This window comes from Marmota monax, unplaced genomic scaffold (assembly GCF_021218885.2).
Source record: "Marmota monax isolate L192 unplaced genomic scaffold, Marmota_monax_Labrador192_F-V1.1 WCK01_AAM20220418_F8-fsc00078, whole genome shotgun sequence".
NCBI lineage: Eukaryota > Metazoa > Chordata > Mammalia > Rodentia > Sciuridae > Marmota > Marmota monax.
In genome coordinates this window covers 4,052,708-4,073,963 of record NW_026694865.1, presented here as the reverse complement: position 1 = coordinate 4,073,963, position 21,256 = coordinate 4,052,708, and the positions used below count along the sequence as shown (strand labels likewise).

The following is a 21,256-nucleotide window of genomic DNA, read 5'->3' as shown; positions in this document are numbered from 1 at the left end:
CCCAAAGTCTCAGGACTAGTTTAGAAATACTGAATTTAAGTCCAGCCTCTCCTAACGCCAAAGCCTGCACTCACTCATGGTTTTCCACTGCCTCTCTCCTGTCCACCATCTTGCAAATTCATACTAGGTTTTTTAAAAAATTTATCACCATTATTAAATTCCAAGTAATTTGTGTTTATATAATACCTTAGCTATAGTATCTGAACAAAATAGTCCTTAGAACTTCTGGTTATTTTTTTCAAATGGAATGTTTAATTATTTTGTGTTGTAGAAAAATATTAGTCATGATCACCAACCTTACATTACAGGTCCTTAAATTTAGAAGTTTCCAAGATTTCTTAATAGGTACTTTTTAGTCCAAAAAGAGATCATCCAGTTCACTCATCCCCAAATGTTTGGCTTTCATGAATCAATCAATTTTTCATTTTCAGGTTAGGGGACAGAGAGGCACAGTAACTTTTAATTTTGCCAAATAGAAACACTAATGAAATAAGTAAACTAATAAAAATTCTCTATTATCATTATTTTATTAGCAAAGAAAAATAGTGGTAATGATTTAAAGAGTAAAACAGTGGGCAGGGCATAATCTCACAAATAACAGTGATAATTTCATTAAAGTGAGTGTTAGTTTTATGTACCACTCACTACTTGATTCTTGTTTTTTCTTATTTTTCTGTGGATGATTGAAAACTTTATCATGAATTGTCACTGGTTGGTAGGTTGTGGTCTGACTGATTGGATCAGAGTTTTCTCATTAATTCACCTAACAAAAATTCATAGGTAGGAACCTGAGCCCCATTCTCAAATTTTAATGTATTAAGGTAAAGCTCTGATTTTTTTTTTGATGCTATTTCAGTGGGGGAAAAAATAAGTTTTTACTTTTTGTGGTTCTTAAAATTGAACCCAAGGCCTTGTACACATTAGGCAGTACTCCACCACTCAGCAAAATATTTTGAAGTGAATTGAAAATATTGCTGAGAGAGAACATGTTTTAAGTCATTTAAAACTTAAGTGGATTTTTTTTTCCTCCTCTACTTGTTGCCCCTGCCATCACATACCCTTTGTTTATGTAGAGTCGGGCTCTCAACAAGCATTCAAAAGGTAAGGAGTGTTTAGAAAGCACAAACTACATGGGCTGGCTATCATTTTGGTCTGTTTTGGTTCCTCTGGTTGGAAATTCCTTTGGGATTCAGTTTTGCCATAAAAAAACCATTTGTATCTAATTTTACAGTAGATTTTGATGAGAGGGCCTCATGATTATTAACCTGTTATTAAAATTTTGCATTGGTCTTTGTTTTTTCACTTCAGTTTGGCTCTGAGCAAGTTTGATTGCAGGATTTGGTATAGTGGCATAGGGAAGATACTGATGGAGGACCATCTTTTTATTGTGAAAAAATGAAGCAGCTTAGATTTTCATATGGTATTCAATTGTGGTCACCTTAGTATTTATTTAAAAGCCATATGAGGAAAAGCAAAAGTAGGGACATTTTTACCATTAGTCCTCTAATCATTCTTTTCCTTTGATTACAAAGGTTAAGTGAATACACAGCCTAGATCTCTGTATAAGAATTGGGGAAAAAAATTGCAACATCTGAGTTAAAACTTGCTAAATTACGTCCCCCTCAGATGTAAGCATTTTCTGTCTTTGGGCCAACACAAGTGTAAGTTTTTATCAGTAATTTAAATAGATTTTTGTATTAGACTTGAAAATGTTGCCTTTTTAATTGAAAACTTATCAATTATTTAAATCGCTAGCTGCCTGAGGCTGTTAATTTTATGAGTGCTATAATAATGGCATACAGTGGTTTTTGATACATGTGACATGTGGAATATTGTAGTAGTAAGGATTTGTCATGACAATAGGTTGTTGTGCACTGTTAAATAATAACCTACATATTAAACTGAAGTCAGTTGTCACACATTAGTACCATTTTATGTAAGTTATTTACAAGTTGTATTCTTTACTTCATTCGATATATTTTTAAGAGATAATGAGAAGAAAACAAAGCTATAATAAATTGTCTTTTAAGAAAATGTAAAGTAATTTGGTCTCCAAGGAGATATTTAATGTATTGAAAGAATTCAGCAGCCAAGTGTTATTGCAGCGCCATTGTGAGAGCTCTCTGCATTTTGTTATGAGTTTGTGTTAATCAACAATCTGTTTTTATAGCGTAGTTTCTTGTAAGTTATGTTGTTAGAATATTCCACTTCTGGGATCCTGGCTTTTCCTCTGACACCATTGTATCTTTTTAATTCCTCCATAAAGTATTTTTTTAATTAGAATTTGAAATGCTTTATTAGAAAAAAATACACACAATCTACATATTCTGAAAACTAAATACCTGATCATTGCTAATTATTTAAAGGACCCTGTTAAATATTCCTTTAATGTAGTTTAAATTTTGTTGTTGTTGTGCTTATTCCCCCTCTCATTTTCTAGAAACATTGAAAATGGTATGCTGCTTTTCTCCTAGCAGTTCACTTTTGTTGTCTGGTAGTGCTGTTGAGGCCCACTTCTAGGAGGGGGTTATTTTAATGCTGACCTCCTTTTGTGGGTGATCATTCATTGAAGAATTCAGCATCTTGCTTTGATAGATATATTCACATTTGTTTCTGCTAAATCCTGTGTCTAGTAAGGGCTTGTTTTTGCACTGATTCTATGGATGCTGAGAGGCCTGTATGAATGGAGCATAGTATTAATAAGAATAATTTTCTTCATTTTGCCCATTCTCTGTTTATACTATTTTCCCACATTGCCAGAGAGTATGGGATGAGTTTTACTGTAATGTTTCCCATTATGGCAGAGACCTTGTGTTTTAATGAAGTGTAAGTATTCCCTTTGGTATACTTGACCATAGAGTACCTTGTTAGACCCTGGGTACCACAAGGGGAAAGTAGTTGTGACCTGTGGAGCATCTTGTAAATAGGGCTGTGATTAGCTTTTTCCTAGTATGCATAACTTGGAGATTGCCTCTAAAATCAAGCAGTTACTCAGGTAGAGTTGGAAGGGAACCTTAAAGGTCCTGTCTACCTCTTTGATTTTAAGGTACATTGAGTGCAACTGAAATCAGATTCAGAGGTGGGTTGGAGGCCACTTGGCTAGTTAACAGGAGACCTGGGCACATGTTCCCAGCGTCTTCAAGCTGCCTATTTTAAGTCAGGTTTTTGTTTTGGTATCTACTAAAGTTTCACTGAAGAAGCTTTGCAAATGCTCCCTTTTTTTCCTTGTGGTAAGAAATATGCTTTTTACTAGAATGCCAGTGCACCCGAATTTAAACAAGAATGCCAAAAATAGTCTACGGGCTTCTGAAGTTTTACAAATCTTGTTCTTACTGACAGGGCTGAGTTTTACCACAAAATTTGTTGCCCATTTAGGAGCTGAATGTTTAACAACCCTAGGGTCTTCTTCAAAGAGCTAAAAGGTTGGACTCTCATTTTTTACATGGTGCTTTTATGTCTACCCCATATTAAATAGGGCCATATTTGAACTTACTGTGAGGTAACAAAATCAGCTCGGCCTTCAGTGAGTGGTGAGTCCCTAATTTCATGAATACACCTGAACAGCTGGTGATACAGTGTATTCCTCAGGCAGGGCAGACAAATGATCAAAAGAGCAAGAAAGGGAAACTGAAGCAAAGAATCTGTTTGAAAATTATTCAGTTTATTTACTCAAATAACAGCATGTACCAAGCCATAAGTTAAGTTTTGTTTTGTTTTCTTATCCTTGTTTTCAGAGGCAGATATTTTAATCTTCTTCTCTGTGTCTTTCTGGAGCCTTGGATACCTTTGGAATAGTGATAAAAAGGCAGCATCCCCATCTTTAGCTCCCATTGTGAAATATGTTGGAGCATGTTTGGTGGTGTGGTGCAGAAGCATACTCAGATTTGCCTTAACAAGTGATTTATTAGGCAGCTTTTGGAAGCAAAGGAAAAGCATAGTCACGTCCCAGCCTTCATGCATCAGGACACTCCGGACTACTGGAACAGGAGCTTTGAACCACCAGTATTTTGTCATCTTTGGCTCTGCTCTCAGTTTAGCTCCATCTCTGTGAAGGGCTCAGTGCAGCCTGTTTATAAAGGAAAGTCCTGCTCTGTCTGCTGTCTCTCTGGCCTCATGGTCCTGCTTTATTTAAGTGGCAGGTTCCCTGAAGCTACTGTTTAAACATCAACATTAGAAGAATTGTAGAATCCCAGCAGCCTAGAAATTAGGTGAAAGGTCAGTGTAGACATTGCCACAGGTTAACCATGATGAGGACCCTGGAAAGCTTCAGCAAGCCTCATCGGGAGAGGATCCCAGAAGTTCTGGATCCATTGCTGTATACAAATTTAAACTCCTACTGCCAATGCATATTACATTAAACTTAGCCAAGTTGAATTTCATCTGCTGTTGGCTGCCCAACTTCTATTAAGACCATCTGGAGCTCCCAAAAGTCCTTTATGGTTTTACTATCTGAAACAAATAGTGTTGTCATTAAACTTGGCCAACTTGCTGTCATTTTCACTTTAAATCATTAATAAATATATTTATCCAGTAACAGTAGATTATACAACAGGCCCCAGAGTTATTCCTTGTTGACCTTTTCACTGGAAGACATTCTTTGTGATATTCCTTCTCATCATGTATTCAGTCCATGGCCACATGTGGGCCCTTGGTCTGGAGTCAGTTAAAGAAGAGCTGTGCACACTGTCGTCTCCCGGAGGCAGGACAGTAATTATTAGGGAACTGGGAGACCTGAAGCCAGGTGAGGAAATGTAACCTCTGATTCGGTGTGCAAACTAGATTGGCTTCATGTATTTTTGACCACTGGGGCAATTATGTGTTTTGTGAGAGGTCAGCATCACAGAGGAAAAGCCTCTTACTGTAAAGCATAAGAAGTGATTGAGAGAAGGCATAGCTGATGACATGTCTAAGGAGTGTTGTAATCGAATTTGTGGCCCGTTTGACAGAGTTAACATTGTTGGATTCTTCACTGGGAAACTAATAAATTAACTATGGACTGCAAATAGTTGGTTAGTTTATTGATTATTGCTGTAATTACTGACTGAGCTACCTATAATGGGGTATGCTTGCAGTATTGACAAAAGAGGAATTTGAAAATTTTATCATTAGTGGGAAAAATCCAGAGTGTGTATTCCTCATCAATGAAAAAACTCCACCAATTATGTTGTCTGTTAGAAGATGTGTTAAGGAGAAATTTAGGAACTTGTCCCCTTATGAATGTAGGGAAGAACACTAACGGGGCCTGATGAGTCCTTCGTGAGTGAGTTCAAAGGTTGGCCAGTGAGAGCAGTTGCTGTCTGCACACTTCCTCCCTGGGAAGGCCTGTGCAGCACCTGCTGCATGCTGGGCACTCGACAGCAGTGGTCTCCAAAGGTTTTGGAGACACGTCCTTTTTGAAAATCTGAGGGAACTTCTTTAATCTTTTCCAAGAAAATCCACATAAGGCAACATCACACATACAGTCTGAGCTTTTAGGATCTCCTAAAGCCCATATAGATCCCAGGTTAATACCTCTGCCTTGTGAGATAATAAAATATACAAGACAAGGTCCCTGCTCTTGACGAGTTTCCAAAAGAGAAACAGGCAGTCTTCCTCTTGATACCCGACTACTGTATTTTATTATTCATAATACTGTAGTGATTATGGACAAGGTAGGGGATACAGACTCAACCTCAATAAGCCAGTTAGTTAAAGTTACCTCTATACTTGGTCCAAACATTTCCAGTGATCTCATTTAGTGGTTTCCACATCCCCCTGTCATCATGAACACTTTGCTTCTAGGTGCTCCTGCTTGGAGATGGGAGATTCAGGGCACTGTGCCCTGTTTCAAGGACTTTTGTAAGAAGGCATCCCATTTATAAGCTCTTTTAATTTTGACCTTCTTTGTACCTTTATAAGGTGAACAAGGTGGGTGTTCTTCCCATTTTTATAACTGAGGATACTGAGGCACAACTCTGTGCCTTTCTCTAGGTCCACATGACTAGTAAACTGAGGCCTGGGCTTGAGCTCACTTGCTTGCTGATTTGCTCACTCACCTGTGTATAGCCGGTTTCCTAAGAGCAGTGTTCACTAGATGGCGGCACTCCGCCAAGCGCTCTGCTGGGTGGTGGGGCACTGGGAGCACATAGTTCGTGTCCTCCTCAGGGTTGTTGGGAGAGTCGCAGAGAGAAAACGGAGACCAGTATGAGGGGACTAGAAAACTCATCATTATCAGGCAGAGTGATAAATGATGCGGTATGCTTAGGCAGTAGGTGCTCCGTGAGCACAAAGGCCCACCTAATCTAGCTTTGGGGACAGAGGAGGCTTCTCAACTAGGAATAGTGCTCCTGTCACAGGGAACAGTATGCTTGAAGGCTTAGCAGTATTGGATGTCTGGAGCTGCCTACAAGATTCAGTCTGTTTGGATGGTGGGGAGGGAGGTGGGTCAGATCTTGGAGGGCCTTAGCTTGAGGGTACGGGAAATGACAGGGCCACATTCCTTTTCTCTAGAAGGTGGCTTGGGGGAGTAAATTTGAAGCACAGAAGCTATTTAGGGGGCTGTTTTATGTGAAAGACAGTGGTGGCCACAGGACTGTTGAGAAGGTAATAGATTTGGGAAGTGGGGAGGATGTGATGTTAATAAGCCTGGTGATGGAATGTGGAGACAAGGAAAGAGATGATCTGAATTACTTTGATTTATGGTTTGGAAAACTGGGCTTATATAGCAAACCCAGTCAGCAGAAGACCCCTTAGGGTCGAGGGAGGGGAGGGAAAGGCAGGGAATTTAATTTGGGATCTGTTGCTTTGGAGGAGGGGCTCAAGACAACCAAGCGGGTATGTTCCAAATCTTAGGAGAGAAATCTGGGCTGGAAATAAAGATTTGTGATTCATCAACTCCTAATTAGTCTCAATGACTCCTTTGGTAATTGAAACCTTTGAAGTGGCGGAAGTAACTCAAGGAGAGTATGTAATGAGAAGAAAAGTTTGGTGAAGGACCATGGGGAGCTTTGCACTTAAAGGAGAGCTGGGCAGAGGGCCACTCACAGGAAGCTGAGAGCAGTGGTTGGAGAGGTGTGTGGAAGGCTGGGGGCACCAACAACAGTGGGATGTCACCATCTGTGCAGATGGCTTTGTGCTGTGTCCCCAGCCAGGGCACAGGGCTGAACCCACACAGGGCACAAGTGACAAAGTCAGCAGCCTACCTAGCAGTCCCATTTATTTAGTTCAATGTTTGAGGAATGAGAAATAGGAAATTACCTATTTTTTAACTCTCAAATAGTAAACATGTATTTTGTTTGCTGAGAGCATTTTTCTTTATTTATTGGTAAACCTTTTGTTTTATCTGTTAAGTGGAGGAGATGGTACTCCTAGAATGCACAGGGGTGTGACAGATTGAATGGATGAACATAAGTATGAAGTGCTGAGCCTAACACACAGCTGTTCAGTGGGTGAGAGTTGTTTTATCTCTGCCTTCATCTCTTTGCAGTGTCGGGTTTGGAATCCAGGCCTCAGCATGCGAGGCTAGCACTCTACCACTGAGCCATGTCCCCAGCCCTCTTCTTTCTTAATAAAGAACTTATGCCTCGTAAAATTAAACTGTGTTGTTTTGGAACTCAAGTTTTTTATGCAGCAGATTTCCATGAAGAAAAAAAAATTTAATTATTGATTGAATTGTACTGTTATAATTAGAATTAGGTTCATAACAAATAGGAACACTGTCTGATAAACTCTCAAACAAAAACAAAGCCAAAAATTGTTCTTGTTATCCCCTTGTTGAATCTGGCCTTCTGTTTGAAATTAATTAGATTTTTGGATAACTATGCTAAACTTTGTCACATCCTTATTAAAATTGCTTAAGGATTTTGAAGAACATCTCAGAGGGACTCTGAAACTAATATGAGCCTGGTACTGGAGATTCCATTAGCAACTGCAAAACTGATTAATCTTTTACCCAGTTAGCTTATTGATTATTGCTGCAATTACTGCATGTGACAGATTATGCAAGGCATAGTAGCAGAAGACACATTTTAGAACTGCTGCTCATATATTCAGTTTGAGCACAACATTCTGTACTTTCTACACATATGTTTGCATTTTTGAATGCTACAACAGGTCTAAGATGGAAAGTACTGTGCTTAATATTGCTTCACTGTTAGAGGTTCACTTTTTCATTTCTAACTAATATTTCATTATGGTTTAACGTGCCTTTTAATTCTATTACTTTCAGTTTAATTTTTGAGTCACATAATAATTCTTTGTGACAGGGTAGATATTTTTATGCTCGTTTGAAGAAAACTAAGTTTGTTCAGTAAGGTTAAATGACTGCAGAAGGTTACACAAGTTAATGAGTGACAAAATCAGGATTTAACCCTATTTCAATCAGTAAATATTTATTGAGCACCTACTGTGTGCAGAGCTTTGTCTTGGGGTAATAAAAACCAAGGCAGGATTATAGAGGTTAAGATAAAGAAGTTGTTTGTAAGTTGTGGCCTTGTTACTGTTGCTGGTTGTTTTGTCACTTTTCTGTTCAAGTCATGTATCTTGGTGTATAAGTTTTAAGGGTTTTGTTTTTTTGTTATGTTTGTTTTCTCTTTTGTTTCTGGTTAGTAGAAGCCTTGCCTTTGTCATCACTGATTATTCTTATCACTATTTAAAATCAAATTGGAGAGAATCCCCTTAAAGAGTATACTAAAAAGACATGGAGAGAGAATCAAGATCTGAAAATGGCTTGCTTTGCAGTTTATTAGTTGATGTCTTTTGTTCTCATGTGAGTCTTACAGCAGTCCTCTGGGTAGACCTCATCTTCACTTACAGCTGTTGCTTCTCTGGGATCATGTGCTAGGATTCAGCTAGTGCTGACCACTGGGAGTGAGCCCTCTCACTCCGCCAAGTGCCTTGCTCATCTTACTGGGCAGCAAGGCCTTGTAGTCTGGTGGGACTGCTGTATGCTGAAATGTACCATGCATGTGCCACATATTATCCTTGTTCCATAGGGAACGCTGCATCTGCAGTGGCCTGAGCTCTGACGCCTGGTACCTTCTTGGTGTTCACCTGTCCCTCATCAGACCTGCCTGTCAGAGGTCAGCTGTGTGCAGTGAGTCCACACTGTGGGTTTGGTTGCCATACTTCATGGTGTGTCCTTTATGGTGAATTTGCTCTGTGGAATGCAAGATTCCTCATTCATTCAAACACAGACTAACCCAATATGTCAGCAGGAGGAAGGAAATAGACTTGGATTTGGAAAGGTTGTAAAAAAGAAGGGGGGGGGGAACTAACTGCTCTAGGTAAATTGGTAAGTAGCATATATCATAACTATGATAAGGTTAATCATACTACAAATCATATTACAAAGATTATGTTAATCATAGATTGCTTAATACTTCTCACAATGGCTATAAAAGTATATGTTATTTGCTAGTTGGGTCTGCACATACCTAAAATGAAAGGAAACCATTTTTATTTATTTGTTTTGTGAGATAAATAAATAAAGCTGGAAAACAGGTCAATTTCATGCATGCAAGGTTTTATAGTAGGAAAAAAATGCATTGCACCTATTCTGACCCTTTACTTTTGAGGTTATTTGTTTTCAAACTTGACCCCAAGCACCAGTTTCAGACAAGTCTATAATTAATTTGTTAGATAAAGCATAAGGATATTTGATTTTTTTTTTTTATTTCTAGGATGGTGATGAAATAGTAACTGGAATTACTAACCTATTGTACATAGCAGTTAATTAAAGAAGAGCATTAACAATAGGAGAACACCACCACTGCTGTTGTCTTGTATCAGTATAAAAAGGCAGTAATTTTTTTGACAGCCACTGATTGGAAAGTTGCTTGCAGCCTTCCAGAAGCAAGGGGGTACATGCTGTGGATCAATAACCGGCAAATTTCCCATTAAAAAGAATACCTGAGCAATGTTCCAAATAGCCACTGGCATCTTAATTTTCCATGGAAACCTCAAATACTTATGTGCCGAGGACAAGTCATTTTCGGACAATTTTTCCAGACTACTTGTTAACAGTTATTGCTGTCCCAAAAGGTTGACAGCCAACATGATTGATATTTCACTTACTTGTCATCACTATTTGAGTAATGGCGAGTGCTGTATTTCTGTGGTTTTGATGAACAGAGTCTCCTGAAAGACATTGCCTTAGTTCTATTCGTAGAACGTGTTGCATGTCTTTACGCTGTAGGTGTGTAAATTTTTAGTCCCATAGAAGGAAAGGATCACATTCCTTTACGGTTTGAAAGCCTTGCAGAGCAGGGGACACTCATATCAGTCCACAGATATAAAAAAACCCACCCTTACCTTATTTGTTGCTGTGGCAAAAGGCATAGGCTTATTAACTTATAATTCCCAAGATGATGTAGAATTTTATGACTCTCCTTTATTCCTAAGGAAAAAAACCTTGGTCTTGTAATAATTTTAATGTTCATAAAAGAAATAAGGATATATATATATATATCTTCTTCTTTTTTGTGTGTGTGATGCTGGGGATCGAACCCAGGGCCTCATGTGTGCGAGACAAGCACTTTACCATCTGAGCTATATCCTCAGCCCTATGTATGTCTTCTAAATGGAAACTTTTTTAGAATGTCAGCAAAGGATGACAATCAAGGAATATGTTTCTTGAAGTTGTGCAAATAATATGTTTTAAGTATAGAAATAGCAAGGATGAAAGAGGAGTTCTTTTTACAGCCTCTCAAAGCACAAAATCAGTGGTTTTCATCGTTGCTATTTTTCCACTGAGAACATAATTTTGCTGTTTGTCCAGCATTAAGATAAGTGAGAACACAGAAGCCACCCCTGAGTTAGGTGGGCATGTGTGCACCAACTAGCATATCAAGGAAATGGGAATCAGGCCCAGTACAAACTACTTAATGATTTGTGTTTATGAAGGATTTGGATTTTACTTAGCACCATAATATTACAGTGAAATTTGGTTTATTCTAAAGTGTTTATAAAGCTAACACATTATGAAATTAGACTCGCTTTTATCATATTAATCCTATTATTCTTTGGATGAGTCATATCTTCCTTGATGGTTCCACAGTCCCTGTGACTTAGATTTTTCACTATCTGTAGGTTTTACACTCAAATATGCGTAATGTTTGATTAACTAGCTAGTACATCAAAGCCAGAGGTGAAACTTTGTCATTTTGCCTTCCAGAATCCAAGGGAAAAGGACAACAGGCAATTTGAGAAATTTCCATTAAAATGCTTTTTGTGTCATTTTAAATATATTTCATTAAAATATTTCTTAAACCAAAAACTAATATGTAGTCTTAAGACTTGTAAAGGTAAAATGGCAGTTTAGTGGATAGCACTGTACTGGACTTTCGGTCCTGAATAGATTCACTGTAGTCATTTCAGTACACAGAAAGGGGGAAAGTATTCTCAAGGCTGATATGTGTATATCAACAGACTGCAACAGTAATATGAGTTAAATAACCCCTAAGTGTCTGTTCCAGTATTCATACATTACTGAGTAATCTTTTTCTGTAATCTCTTTGCAGTATTATTCCACAGTAATGGAACAGCAAGTAAATGGACAGTTAATAGAGCCTCTGCAGATATTTCCAAGAGGTAATGTTGAACAAATTCTAATCAACAATGATTATTTCAGTAAACTGTTTCATCAAGAGTTATGTTTTCCAAAGGTTTAAATGCACATAGCATGATGTTTAGCTCTTAATTTGAAAAAACAAAAGAAGTATTCATTATCGTGGGGATTGCAGGCTATATTATAGTTATAGCAGATAAAATATCTAATTTACTAGAGTAAATTAAACTAACTAGATTGTTTTTTGTTTTTGAAGTACGTACTTACATTTGCTTAAAGAACTCTTTGGGGGTCTGCATGGTTTCTAAACCAAGGCAAATGAATGACTTTCACTCTGGATATTTATAAATCGTGGCTCACAATGGTGGCCACAACTGCTATTGAGGAAGAAGCCTTCGGCTAGTGTGGTAGCTAAGATGTGCAGATGTGATTTGTGTTTATTTATTAGGAGAAAAATGTGGGTGGAATGTTTGGTGCTTGGTTTTGGGAGGAGGTATTTTCTAAATAACAGAAAATTTTCTCAAATGGAAATTGTATTATCAAGTTGCTAGAAATAAGAGCTGATGAGAGTGAGTCTCAGTGAATCTCCTGGAAGAAATAATTCCCTTTTAGGTTTGTCAGCACTAGCCTTGTATCAGATACGATCATTCAACTGTGTATGAAGTTCCCTCAAAATTTGAATAATTGTGAAGAAGAGCAGTTTAATTATATAAACCATTAAGTCTTTTACCTGTCATACATTGCCCCACTTGGAATCCATGTTTTCTAACTAATGGAACAGATAAGGAAATTCTCTAAGTAACTCTTCTAGAAATAACTTAATTGAAATAATTAAAAGTTAAACTTACCTTCGTTAACTAATACTGTACAAATAATCATGGTATGAGTTTTCCAATTAAACATTCTAGACTTTCATTACCTGTAACTCTCTGAAGTTTGAATGGCTCAATTAACCAGTAGGCTCCTATTTGCAGTGATAAAGTCTCTGAAGGCAGCTAGCATGGCCAGTCCCTGAGAAGATCTGGGTTCAAGGGTAACGCTGTGCTGCCAGTGTTTGTGTGGGCAGCAGGATCAGGAGTGCTTGTTTTGTTATTAGTAGTCACTTACTATTAGTAGTCTTACTAAAGTAAGACTAAAGTCTTACTTTAGTCACTTACTAAAGTGCTAAGGAAGTAAATAAAATTGGGCCATTTAAGACCAATGATGTCCGAAACAATGATTATGATTAATTCAATTCTGTTGTACTTGAAGACTAATACCAAAACAAGGAAAAGAGAGAGAAATGTTGCCATTTTTGTGTATTAGGCTACTAACAAGATGGGGATTATTTCTTAATATTCTTAGTGGAGAATTTGGGTACCCTTCAAAATTGTTTCTCAACAAGGACTGGGTTTTGCTTTTTTCAACAAACTGGGAATTTCCATTAATTGCTTCAGAGCTCTGTTATAGTAAACTAAGTACGGTAACCTGGAGAATTATAGTTCCAATGCTGTAGGCTCTGTTTTTCTTTCATTTTCTTTTGGTACTAGAGACTGAACCCAGGAGTACTTAACCACCGAGCCACATCCCCAGCCCCATTTATTTATTTATTTATTTAGGGGTATGGGATTGAACTCAGGGACTGAGCCACATTCCCAGCTTTTTTTGTATTTTATTTAGAGACAGGGTCTCCCCAAGTTGCTTAGCGCTTCACAGTTGCTGAGGCTGACTTTGAACTTGCGATCCTCCTGCCTCAGCCTCCCAAGCCACTGGGATTACAGGCGTGCACCACTGTGCCCAGCTTTATTTTTTATTTTGAGACAGGGTTTTGCTAAGTTGCTTAGGGCTTTGTTAGATTGTTGAGGTTGGCTTTGACCTTGTGATCTTCCTGCCTCAGCCTCTAAGGTGCTGGGATTATCAGCATGTGCCACCACACTCAGCTGTTTTTCTTTTCATTGTAATATTTGCTTTTCTTCATCTGAAATCTTCTCAAGCTCAATTTGTTTTCTTTCATCTTATGAGAAGTCTTGTCAGTTTCACTGTTCATACCATTGTGCCCCTCCTGTGGTAGTAACAACCATTTTTAGATATCTATTCTATTCAGGCACTAATGTTGCCCTATGTGTCAATTCTGTTTCTCCCACAGAGAATAATACATACCTCCTAGGTATTATTGTTTCTAGTGTATGGATGAATTGTTGAGGTTCAGAGATGTTAAGTAACTTCAGAATTATACAGCTTGTAAGTGGTTAACACACCCTTGGAGTAAGAATTTTATAACTATGATTTGCTTAAAGTGGAAAGACACATCTATTAAAATACTATTATGCATGCATGAGGGTAGTTCGGAGGGTTTGGTGTAAAGGTGGAGAGAAAAGTATAATGTAAGGAGAGGATACTGAAAGGAAGAAAATGTGAGATGTTAGTGTCACATGGAGTTCCAGCACAAAACATACTAGACTGTAAGAAACAATTAAATATAGCCTCTTCAGGTCAAATGGAGAGATTTCAAAACATGAGAGCATAGAGGGAGAGATTAAGTTTAAGAACTTGAAACCCAGTTTCCCATCTTTATTTTTTGTATGCTGTATTATAACACTATTTTCTTGTATTTTTTTTTGCTTTTTTTCTACCTGTCTATGCCATGTCACATGTAGGTAGATGAGAGAGATTATGAAATGTATACAACAAGAACATAGAAATATTAGGCATATTACCTGGGTCTAACTAGTTCATTGGAGATCCTCAGATCTTAGATTTTGTGATTAGGCCCCAAGTTAAAAAGAAATTAACAAGGTGAGGTGGCTCACACATGGAATCCCAGTGACTCAGGAGGCTAAGGCAAGGGGATTGCAAGTTCAAGATCAGACTTAAACTTATTGAGAACTTCAGCAACTTAGCAAGACCCTTTCTCAAAGTGCAAAATAGAGGGCTGAAGATATAGCTCAGTGTTAGAGTGCCCTTGGGTTCAATCCCCAAAACCAGGAGAAAAATTTAAAAAAAGAATCTTTAGACTGAACAAATTCGAAGGACAGGAGAAAATGATTCTGTTCTAGAAATATGCTCTCTTCGTTCCAGTTACCTTGGATTGTAATTTTCAGCTCATGACCAACTCTTTCCTACAGTTAAAAGATGTGTTAGATATATTAATAAGTATGAGTATTCACTAGCATTACAGTAACTTCTGCCTCCCTGGATTTTTTGAATGCTGCTTAGATTTTCAATCATAAAGATTGGGGAAAGCAATTGAGAAGAAGCAAAGCAAACGTTAAGGTTAGAGTTAAGAGTTGAAGCCTGGCTCTCATCCTTCATCAGCCACTTTCTTGTACTAAATGAAGTTTATGAAATGTTCTGGTTACTTCAGCGGAAATATTTTGAAGTATTATCTTAGGAAGTACTGATGGTCCTTCAAAGACTAGGCATCAAATGTATATGACTATTGTTTTGTTCAAAAAGTTAATTTCCATTTTAAGGAAAGAAGATTTGGAGTCTTAATTTGAATGTATTTTAGAAAGATAAGAAAAACCCTTTATTATGGTTTAGCTTGTTTTCTAGGAAAATAAGATAGTAAATTTGAATTTACTTGAAGTACACAAAATGAAAGCAACTCAAGCTTTGTAATTATTACCCACATCTTCTTATTAAGAAGCTCTATTTGTTGTCAGAAACAGAGGAAAAATACATATACATTGAAAGGAGCAAAAAAAAAAAAATCAAATTCATCCTTCCCCAAACAATCAATCAAAATTGACAGCCCCTTTATAGGGCTCCTTAGTTTTCAAATGGAAGCAGTTCATAGCATGGACAGGAAGCTTATGTGTTTTTAACATTTGATAAAGAAGCATTGGAAAAGTGGTAACTTCTATCTCAAGATGGTGTCAGAAAATTAATATTTTAATTTTTAAATTTTTTTAATTTTTAAATTTTTAGTCCTAAATATTAGCAGGTGTCAAGACTTGCAAGAAATGTAATAAAATTAATTATATATCTATATTTTCCAACTGTTTATGGCTGTATAAAATAGTGTTCAAACTTAAATATTCCATCTTAGAGTCTCCAGCTATCTTTTGGCATTAAAAGATTCTCTCCTACTCCCCTTCCAAAAACAAAACAAAAATTTAAAAAACTTAGCTATTTTCAAAGTAGTCTAAGTGATAGCAGATTTACTCTACAATAGAGTGAAAGATTACAGAAATTTGAATTATGAAAGGAATATAATCATTTTAGCTCAGTTAACTTGATTTTTATGTTTTAAGCAGAAATTGGAATTTATATGAGGTGGTGTCAGAAAGCTCTTTGCATTTATAAATGCTCACTCCTGCAAGTTAAAACCCTGGTTCATAATTCCCACTTTGGGTCTTGGAAGCCACTTTTCAATCATTTCTCTCTGCTAATTTTGGTGTCACCCTCATTTCTTTTTAAACGATTCATTTTGAGCAAATTTGTAAATGGCCCTGATGTGTTCTACAATTTAGTCAATTACTGTTTCAGCCTGCAAGCCTCCTGGGGAACGGAACATACATGGCCTGAAGGTACGAATTTCAATAATTGTTTCAGTAAAGTTAGATGGATTTGTAATGCTGTGTTCCACTTATTGAAATGTCAAATAAAACTGCACTTTCTCAAGCTCTGACAAGCGATTCTTTTTTTTTTTTTTTTTAATGGGAGTTGGAGGGGGATTCATCTGTAGTATTTGCTCAGCATGTATATATATTTGGATATTGGGGTTTTGGTGTTGTGTTTTTAATTATTTGGAATTGTTTTCTTGGCCAGTTTCTTGAAGATGATCCTGGACACTGGTCTCTACAAAGGTTTACTGGAGTGAGAATACAAGCTTCATTTCAGTGATTGATTAAGCATTCAAGCATATTGCACACAGAACACCCCCTTCTCTTGACATATTTATGCTAGAAACACATATCTAGTTAATGTCTTTTCATTGTTCTGTGTATTTTGAATTTTGGAATTCTGCTGAAGGCTTCTCATCTAAAAGCTGGCTATTTTATTAGGCTCAAGTGTTTCATAATTAATTGCTTGGGCCTCATTTTTTTTTTTTTTTTTTTTTTTGGTGAATAAGAAACAGTTTCCAGTGTATGCTTATAGAGCTGGGAGGTGATACCAGCTGGTTCACTACTAACCCCTGGATGTGTCTTCATTGTACTTCTTTGAGCATATATTTTTAAATGTGTTCTAGATGGTGAACTGATTTTTCCCTCTTTTTGTCTCTCCTTTTGCAGCCCTGTGTAAGTATTTGAATAATGGTAGGAATAGAGGATTATGTAATATATGGACTGTACAGTTCTGTAACCTATATATGGAATAGATTCCAACCGTGGGTCTGTCTAGCAACAAGCTAATTAACCTTCATAGTGAAATGAGAAATTTGTGGCAAATTATAGGTTAATTAGAACTGTGTCCCCAGAACACAAAACTGATCAAGATTCTTTCTTTACTTATAGGTTAACACCCGGGCCGGACCCTCTCAACACACCAGCCCTGCAATCTCAGATTCACTTCCAAGCAATAGGTGAGAGTGGGCAATTGAAGCATGTCCACCTATGATAATCTGTGAAGTTGGGGGTAGTCTGGGGAAGAGGCTTGTGGGATGGTACCTCTTTCCTGTAAAACAAAAATGTGTCTGTGGCCAGAAAGAAATTTGTCTGGCCAGATAATCCTAGCTCCATATTGGCTAAAGAGAAAGGACTTCAAATAGAAAGATGATGAAATTAGACATGTTAGATGATTAATTTTTTTGGTTTGTGGGATGATTTTCTGTCAGTCTCCAAATTATACAGAAAATTCAGTGCCTGTTTCATGTCTTGAAGGTCTAATTTGTAGATGGCATAATGCTTATTAATCTTTTCTTGCCTACCCATCTTCTGGCAGTATGGTTATCAATGGCATCTTCATCAGAAAGAAGCAGGGAGAGGTGGTGAGATTTGATGTGACCAGTTGTGTTGCTCACTGGTCATGTCTTTGGTCCTACGGGAGATCACAACTGTATAGCAGGAAGATCATTTTTGGGAATTCATACTAACATTGCCCCATACTGGGTCAGATGTAAGACGCAAGCCTTTTCAAAGTATCCTTCTCACAAGCCTGAGAACTCACTGCCAGACCGTCATGGGCCTCAGAAGGAGTGATATGCTTAATTTTGGTTGTGCATTTAGTTGTTCAGCCAGTAGACATCACATTGCTGTAATGGAGGGTGATACCCTGAAGGTGATTACTGCACATGTGTGGCTTCACCTTGGTGACTGGAAAGCCAGCGTTGAGCTGGAAACCCTGGTTCTGGGGCCTCAGCCAGTGCACACAGCCCTTTCCAGGCTGAGGCGTGATCAGGCTTCTGCTTTCCCTTCTCTGCCTCTTGCTACCCCTTCACCCAGTCTGGATTCTCTGGCCCAGGGGGTGTACTGCTGTGATTTAAGTTTCTTCTTCTGACTGCTGCTTTACTTACCTGTCCTTTCCTCCAAAATCACTTCATTATGGTGTCAGTGTATCTACCACCAGCTTCCCTGCTGTGACATGTAGCTTAAACAGTTTATTCCGTCTTATAGTACAGTTAGCTTGAGATTCCCCAGAGGACCATCTGCCTTGTGGTGACACTGGCAGGTGTTTTAGTTCTCCCCAGAGGGATAGGCCCTGCCAATGGTGCTTTGCAGCTTCTTTCTGCACGCTGGCCCTGTGAGCCATGGCCCTGCAGAGTTGAGGCATGGAGGCAGAGGGCCACCGGCTTCATGCAGCTCTGAGAAGACAAGGCATTTTATTGTTACCACTGCTTTCAGGAAAGGTGCTATCCACAGACTGACTGTGAGCCCTGAGTTAGAACAGAGTGTTCATACTGTTTTAAGTCAGGTTTCATCAAGCAAAATGGAATTGAAAAGATGGCAAGACAGAGAAGCAGGATAACTTTACTGTTTTCTCACATTTATTTTAACAAATGTGAGAATTAGCTTGGTTGTTCAAAAATTATCATGTGTATTCACAGAATATAGGGTTGGACAGAAGTTCGGAGACCACCTGATAGCTTAGTGTTCCTCAGCCTTTTTATCTGTGGCATTTTAACTTAGGAGAGAGATGATAGCCTCACAAATAGTAATAATAATTTGCTTCAGTAGTGATTCTTGTTAGGGAAAGAATGCTATTTGAAAAAGTCCTACAGGTGACTTTAATATGCCACCCTAGGTTGGCCACATTCTATGCTTCAGGTTGATAACTAGCCAATGGGTATGTATTGAATTCTTTATTCAGTAGGTGCTGTCCTATGCATTGGGAACACAGTGTGGTCCTTATCCACTGAGTCCACCATCTCACGGGTATATAGGTAAAACAAAAGTATACATACATTTACGCCTTGTAGTTAGTGTTGTGCAGGAACAAGCAGATGCAAAGAGCGAGAAGACTAGACGGAGATGTGTTGAGATGTAGACTGGGTACCAAGGGAAGGCTTTCTGGGGAGAGTGATGTTTCCATCTAGACTGAAGGGTGAGAAGGACCTAGGTATGTCAACATGCAGAGAAGGGCTTTTCAGATAGAGTGAAGAGCATAAGCAAGGCCCCAAAGTGGGGAGGAAGCCCAGCACATATGTGAGTAGACCAGTTCAGCTGGAGCACAGGGAGGGGCATTGGTTGGGCCAGGGCGAGCAGAGGGGGAGAGCAGCAGGAGTGATAGGAGATAAGGCTGTGGACAGGTGACAGGCATGCAAGGCCTGGAAGGCCAGTGGTGTTCAGCCTTTGCTCTCATGCTCTGTGAGCCTGTAGAGGGTTTTTGGCAGCCGTGTGACATGGCTGGCCCTGTCAGATCCTCAGCCTGTGGTGCAGAGGAATAGGAGAAGCACCACCTACTCCTGCCGTGCTTTGATGCATGCCCCTCTCCTAACCAGGTAGCCATCCAACCTGTTCTGAACATCCCTGTGACAGGAATCCACTTCATTGGCCCAAGAAGCCCCTTCTGCTTTCATTTAGCTACTTCTTAGAAGGTTCGTTTTTGTGAGCTGGAACATGTCTCCCATCAGCACAAACTTGTAAAAATCTAGTTGAGACTTCAAAACGTAGCCGTTCCCTCTTGGAGGTGATAGTTTTTCCGGTTGTCTTTCCTACAAATACACTTCTTGTCCTAGACTTTCAATCTCAGTAAATTCTCTCGCCCCATTGCTGACTCTGGATAACCTGCCAGTCATCCTTCACTGCTCCCTGGCCTCCCTTCTGAGCAGCTCTGCATTTGTCTGCTAGCCTGTGTCCCCGCTGTGGCTCAGGTGCTTCAGGCTAGAACACCACACAGCCTCCCGAGGCTCCTTACTTCCAGCTTTGCCCCATCTCAGGCTGTCCTCCACCCCATCTCAGGCTGTCCTCCACCCCATCTCAGGCTGTCCTCCACCCCATAGCTGGAGTGGTTTTGCTAATTATATTAGTTAGCTTTTCATCACTATAATGAAATAGCTGAGGCAGTCTAATTTTATAAAGTTTATTTAGTTCAATTTTGAAGGCTGCAAGTCCCAATGACATGGCACAGCTCTCGTAAGGATTTCTTCTTGGCTGTGTCACCTCATAGTTGATTGCAGGAGCTAGAGGTATGTAGGAGTGAGTAATCACATCTTTTTTTTTTTAATTTTCTTTTTTTAGTTGTAGATGGACACAATACCTTTCTTTATGTATTTTTATGTGGTGCTAAGACTCAAACCCAGTGCCTCACACATTCTAGGCAAGCGCTCTGCCACTGAGCTACAGCCCCAGCCTGAATAATCACATCTTGATACAGGAAGCCAGAGAGAGACCCTGGTCCCACAGTCCCTTTTGAGGGCACACACTCAGTTGACCTGAGAACTCTCACTAGGCCCCACCTTTTAATGGTCTACCTCCCCAACACTGTCTCACTAAGGACCAAGCCTCTAACTCATGGACTCTTGTGGGATGAACCAAGTCCAAACCATAGCACTGAGGGCCAGCTGTGAACCATCATTCTCTACTTTTAAGTCCTTTACTGTTCTTCATGCTTTCAGAATGAAGCATGACTGCCACTGGTGGTGAGCAGTGGCCCGATAGGTCCAGATGTTCTGTTCACTCCAGCTTTGCTGATGAACACCAGGTACCTGAATGGATCAGTTTCCTCTGACCAGTGGACCTGCACATCTGTTTCTGCCTCTCTTGTTCCCCCCATTTTTTTTTGTTTGTTTCTGTAACCTCCGTCCCCTTCAATCTGGCTGACCTTAGTCAGTGGACCAAATTTTCTTCTTTTGAAAGCTGTTTGTGATTACCACCTACCTCCCAGTCTACACCAAATACCCCTTCTATAGATTCCTATAATCCCCCATGCTTCCCTTTACTGCATCAGTGAGCCCATGGCAGTATAATCACCTTTGTCCCCCCAACAGCTTCTGTACCAAGGACTATGACTATAGCATATCCATTATTGAAGTCCCAATTCTTGGCATGATGTGTGGCACATAGGAGATAATTAATCATGGTGGAGTGAGTGGATGAATGACTATGTGCTTACATTGCCTTTAAATGTCACCTCTGGATTTAATTCTCCCAACTCATTTGCTTTTCTGATTCTTTACCTTTTTATTCTTTGGATATCTCAGTGTCTCTCTTCAGTGTCATGCCCAGGATACAATGTATGACATTTAAATTTTAAAATGATTTTTTAAAAAGTGATTTTTTTAAAAGCTCAAGTCACTCTGGCCTTACAGATGAATGAAATCATAAATAAAGTGATACACAAAGTAATTTC

At 38.8% G+C, this 21,256-nt stretch overlaps 1 protein-coding gene across 7 annotated transcripts in view; it reads left to right on the top strand.

Annotated features, from left to right (window-relative positions):
- The window catches only part of Map2k5 (mitogen-activated protein kinase kinase 5), a 238,111-nt gene that overhangs the window by 20,783 nt on the left and 196,072 nt on the right, over window positions 1-21,256 (top strand). For all 7 annotated transcript variants that reach the window (XR_006847739.2, XM_046426490.2, XM_046426493.2 and 4 more), the window contains 3 exons: window positions 11,499-11,568; window positions 16,016-16,056; window positions 16,984-17,051. Coding sequence is in view for 6 of the 7 variants with exons in the window: in XM_046426490.2 (XP_046282446.1) it covers window positions 11,499-11,568; window positions 16,016-16,056; window positions 16,984-17,051 (179 nt within the window). In the remaining variant the exon portion in view is untranslated. The remainder of the gene's footprint in view (window positions 1-11,498; window positions 11,569-16,015; window positions 16,057-16,983; window positions 17,052-21,256) is intronic.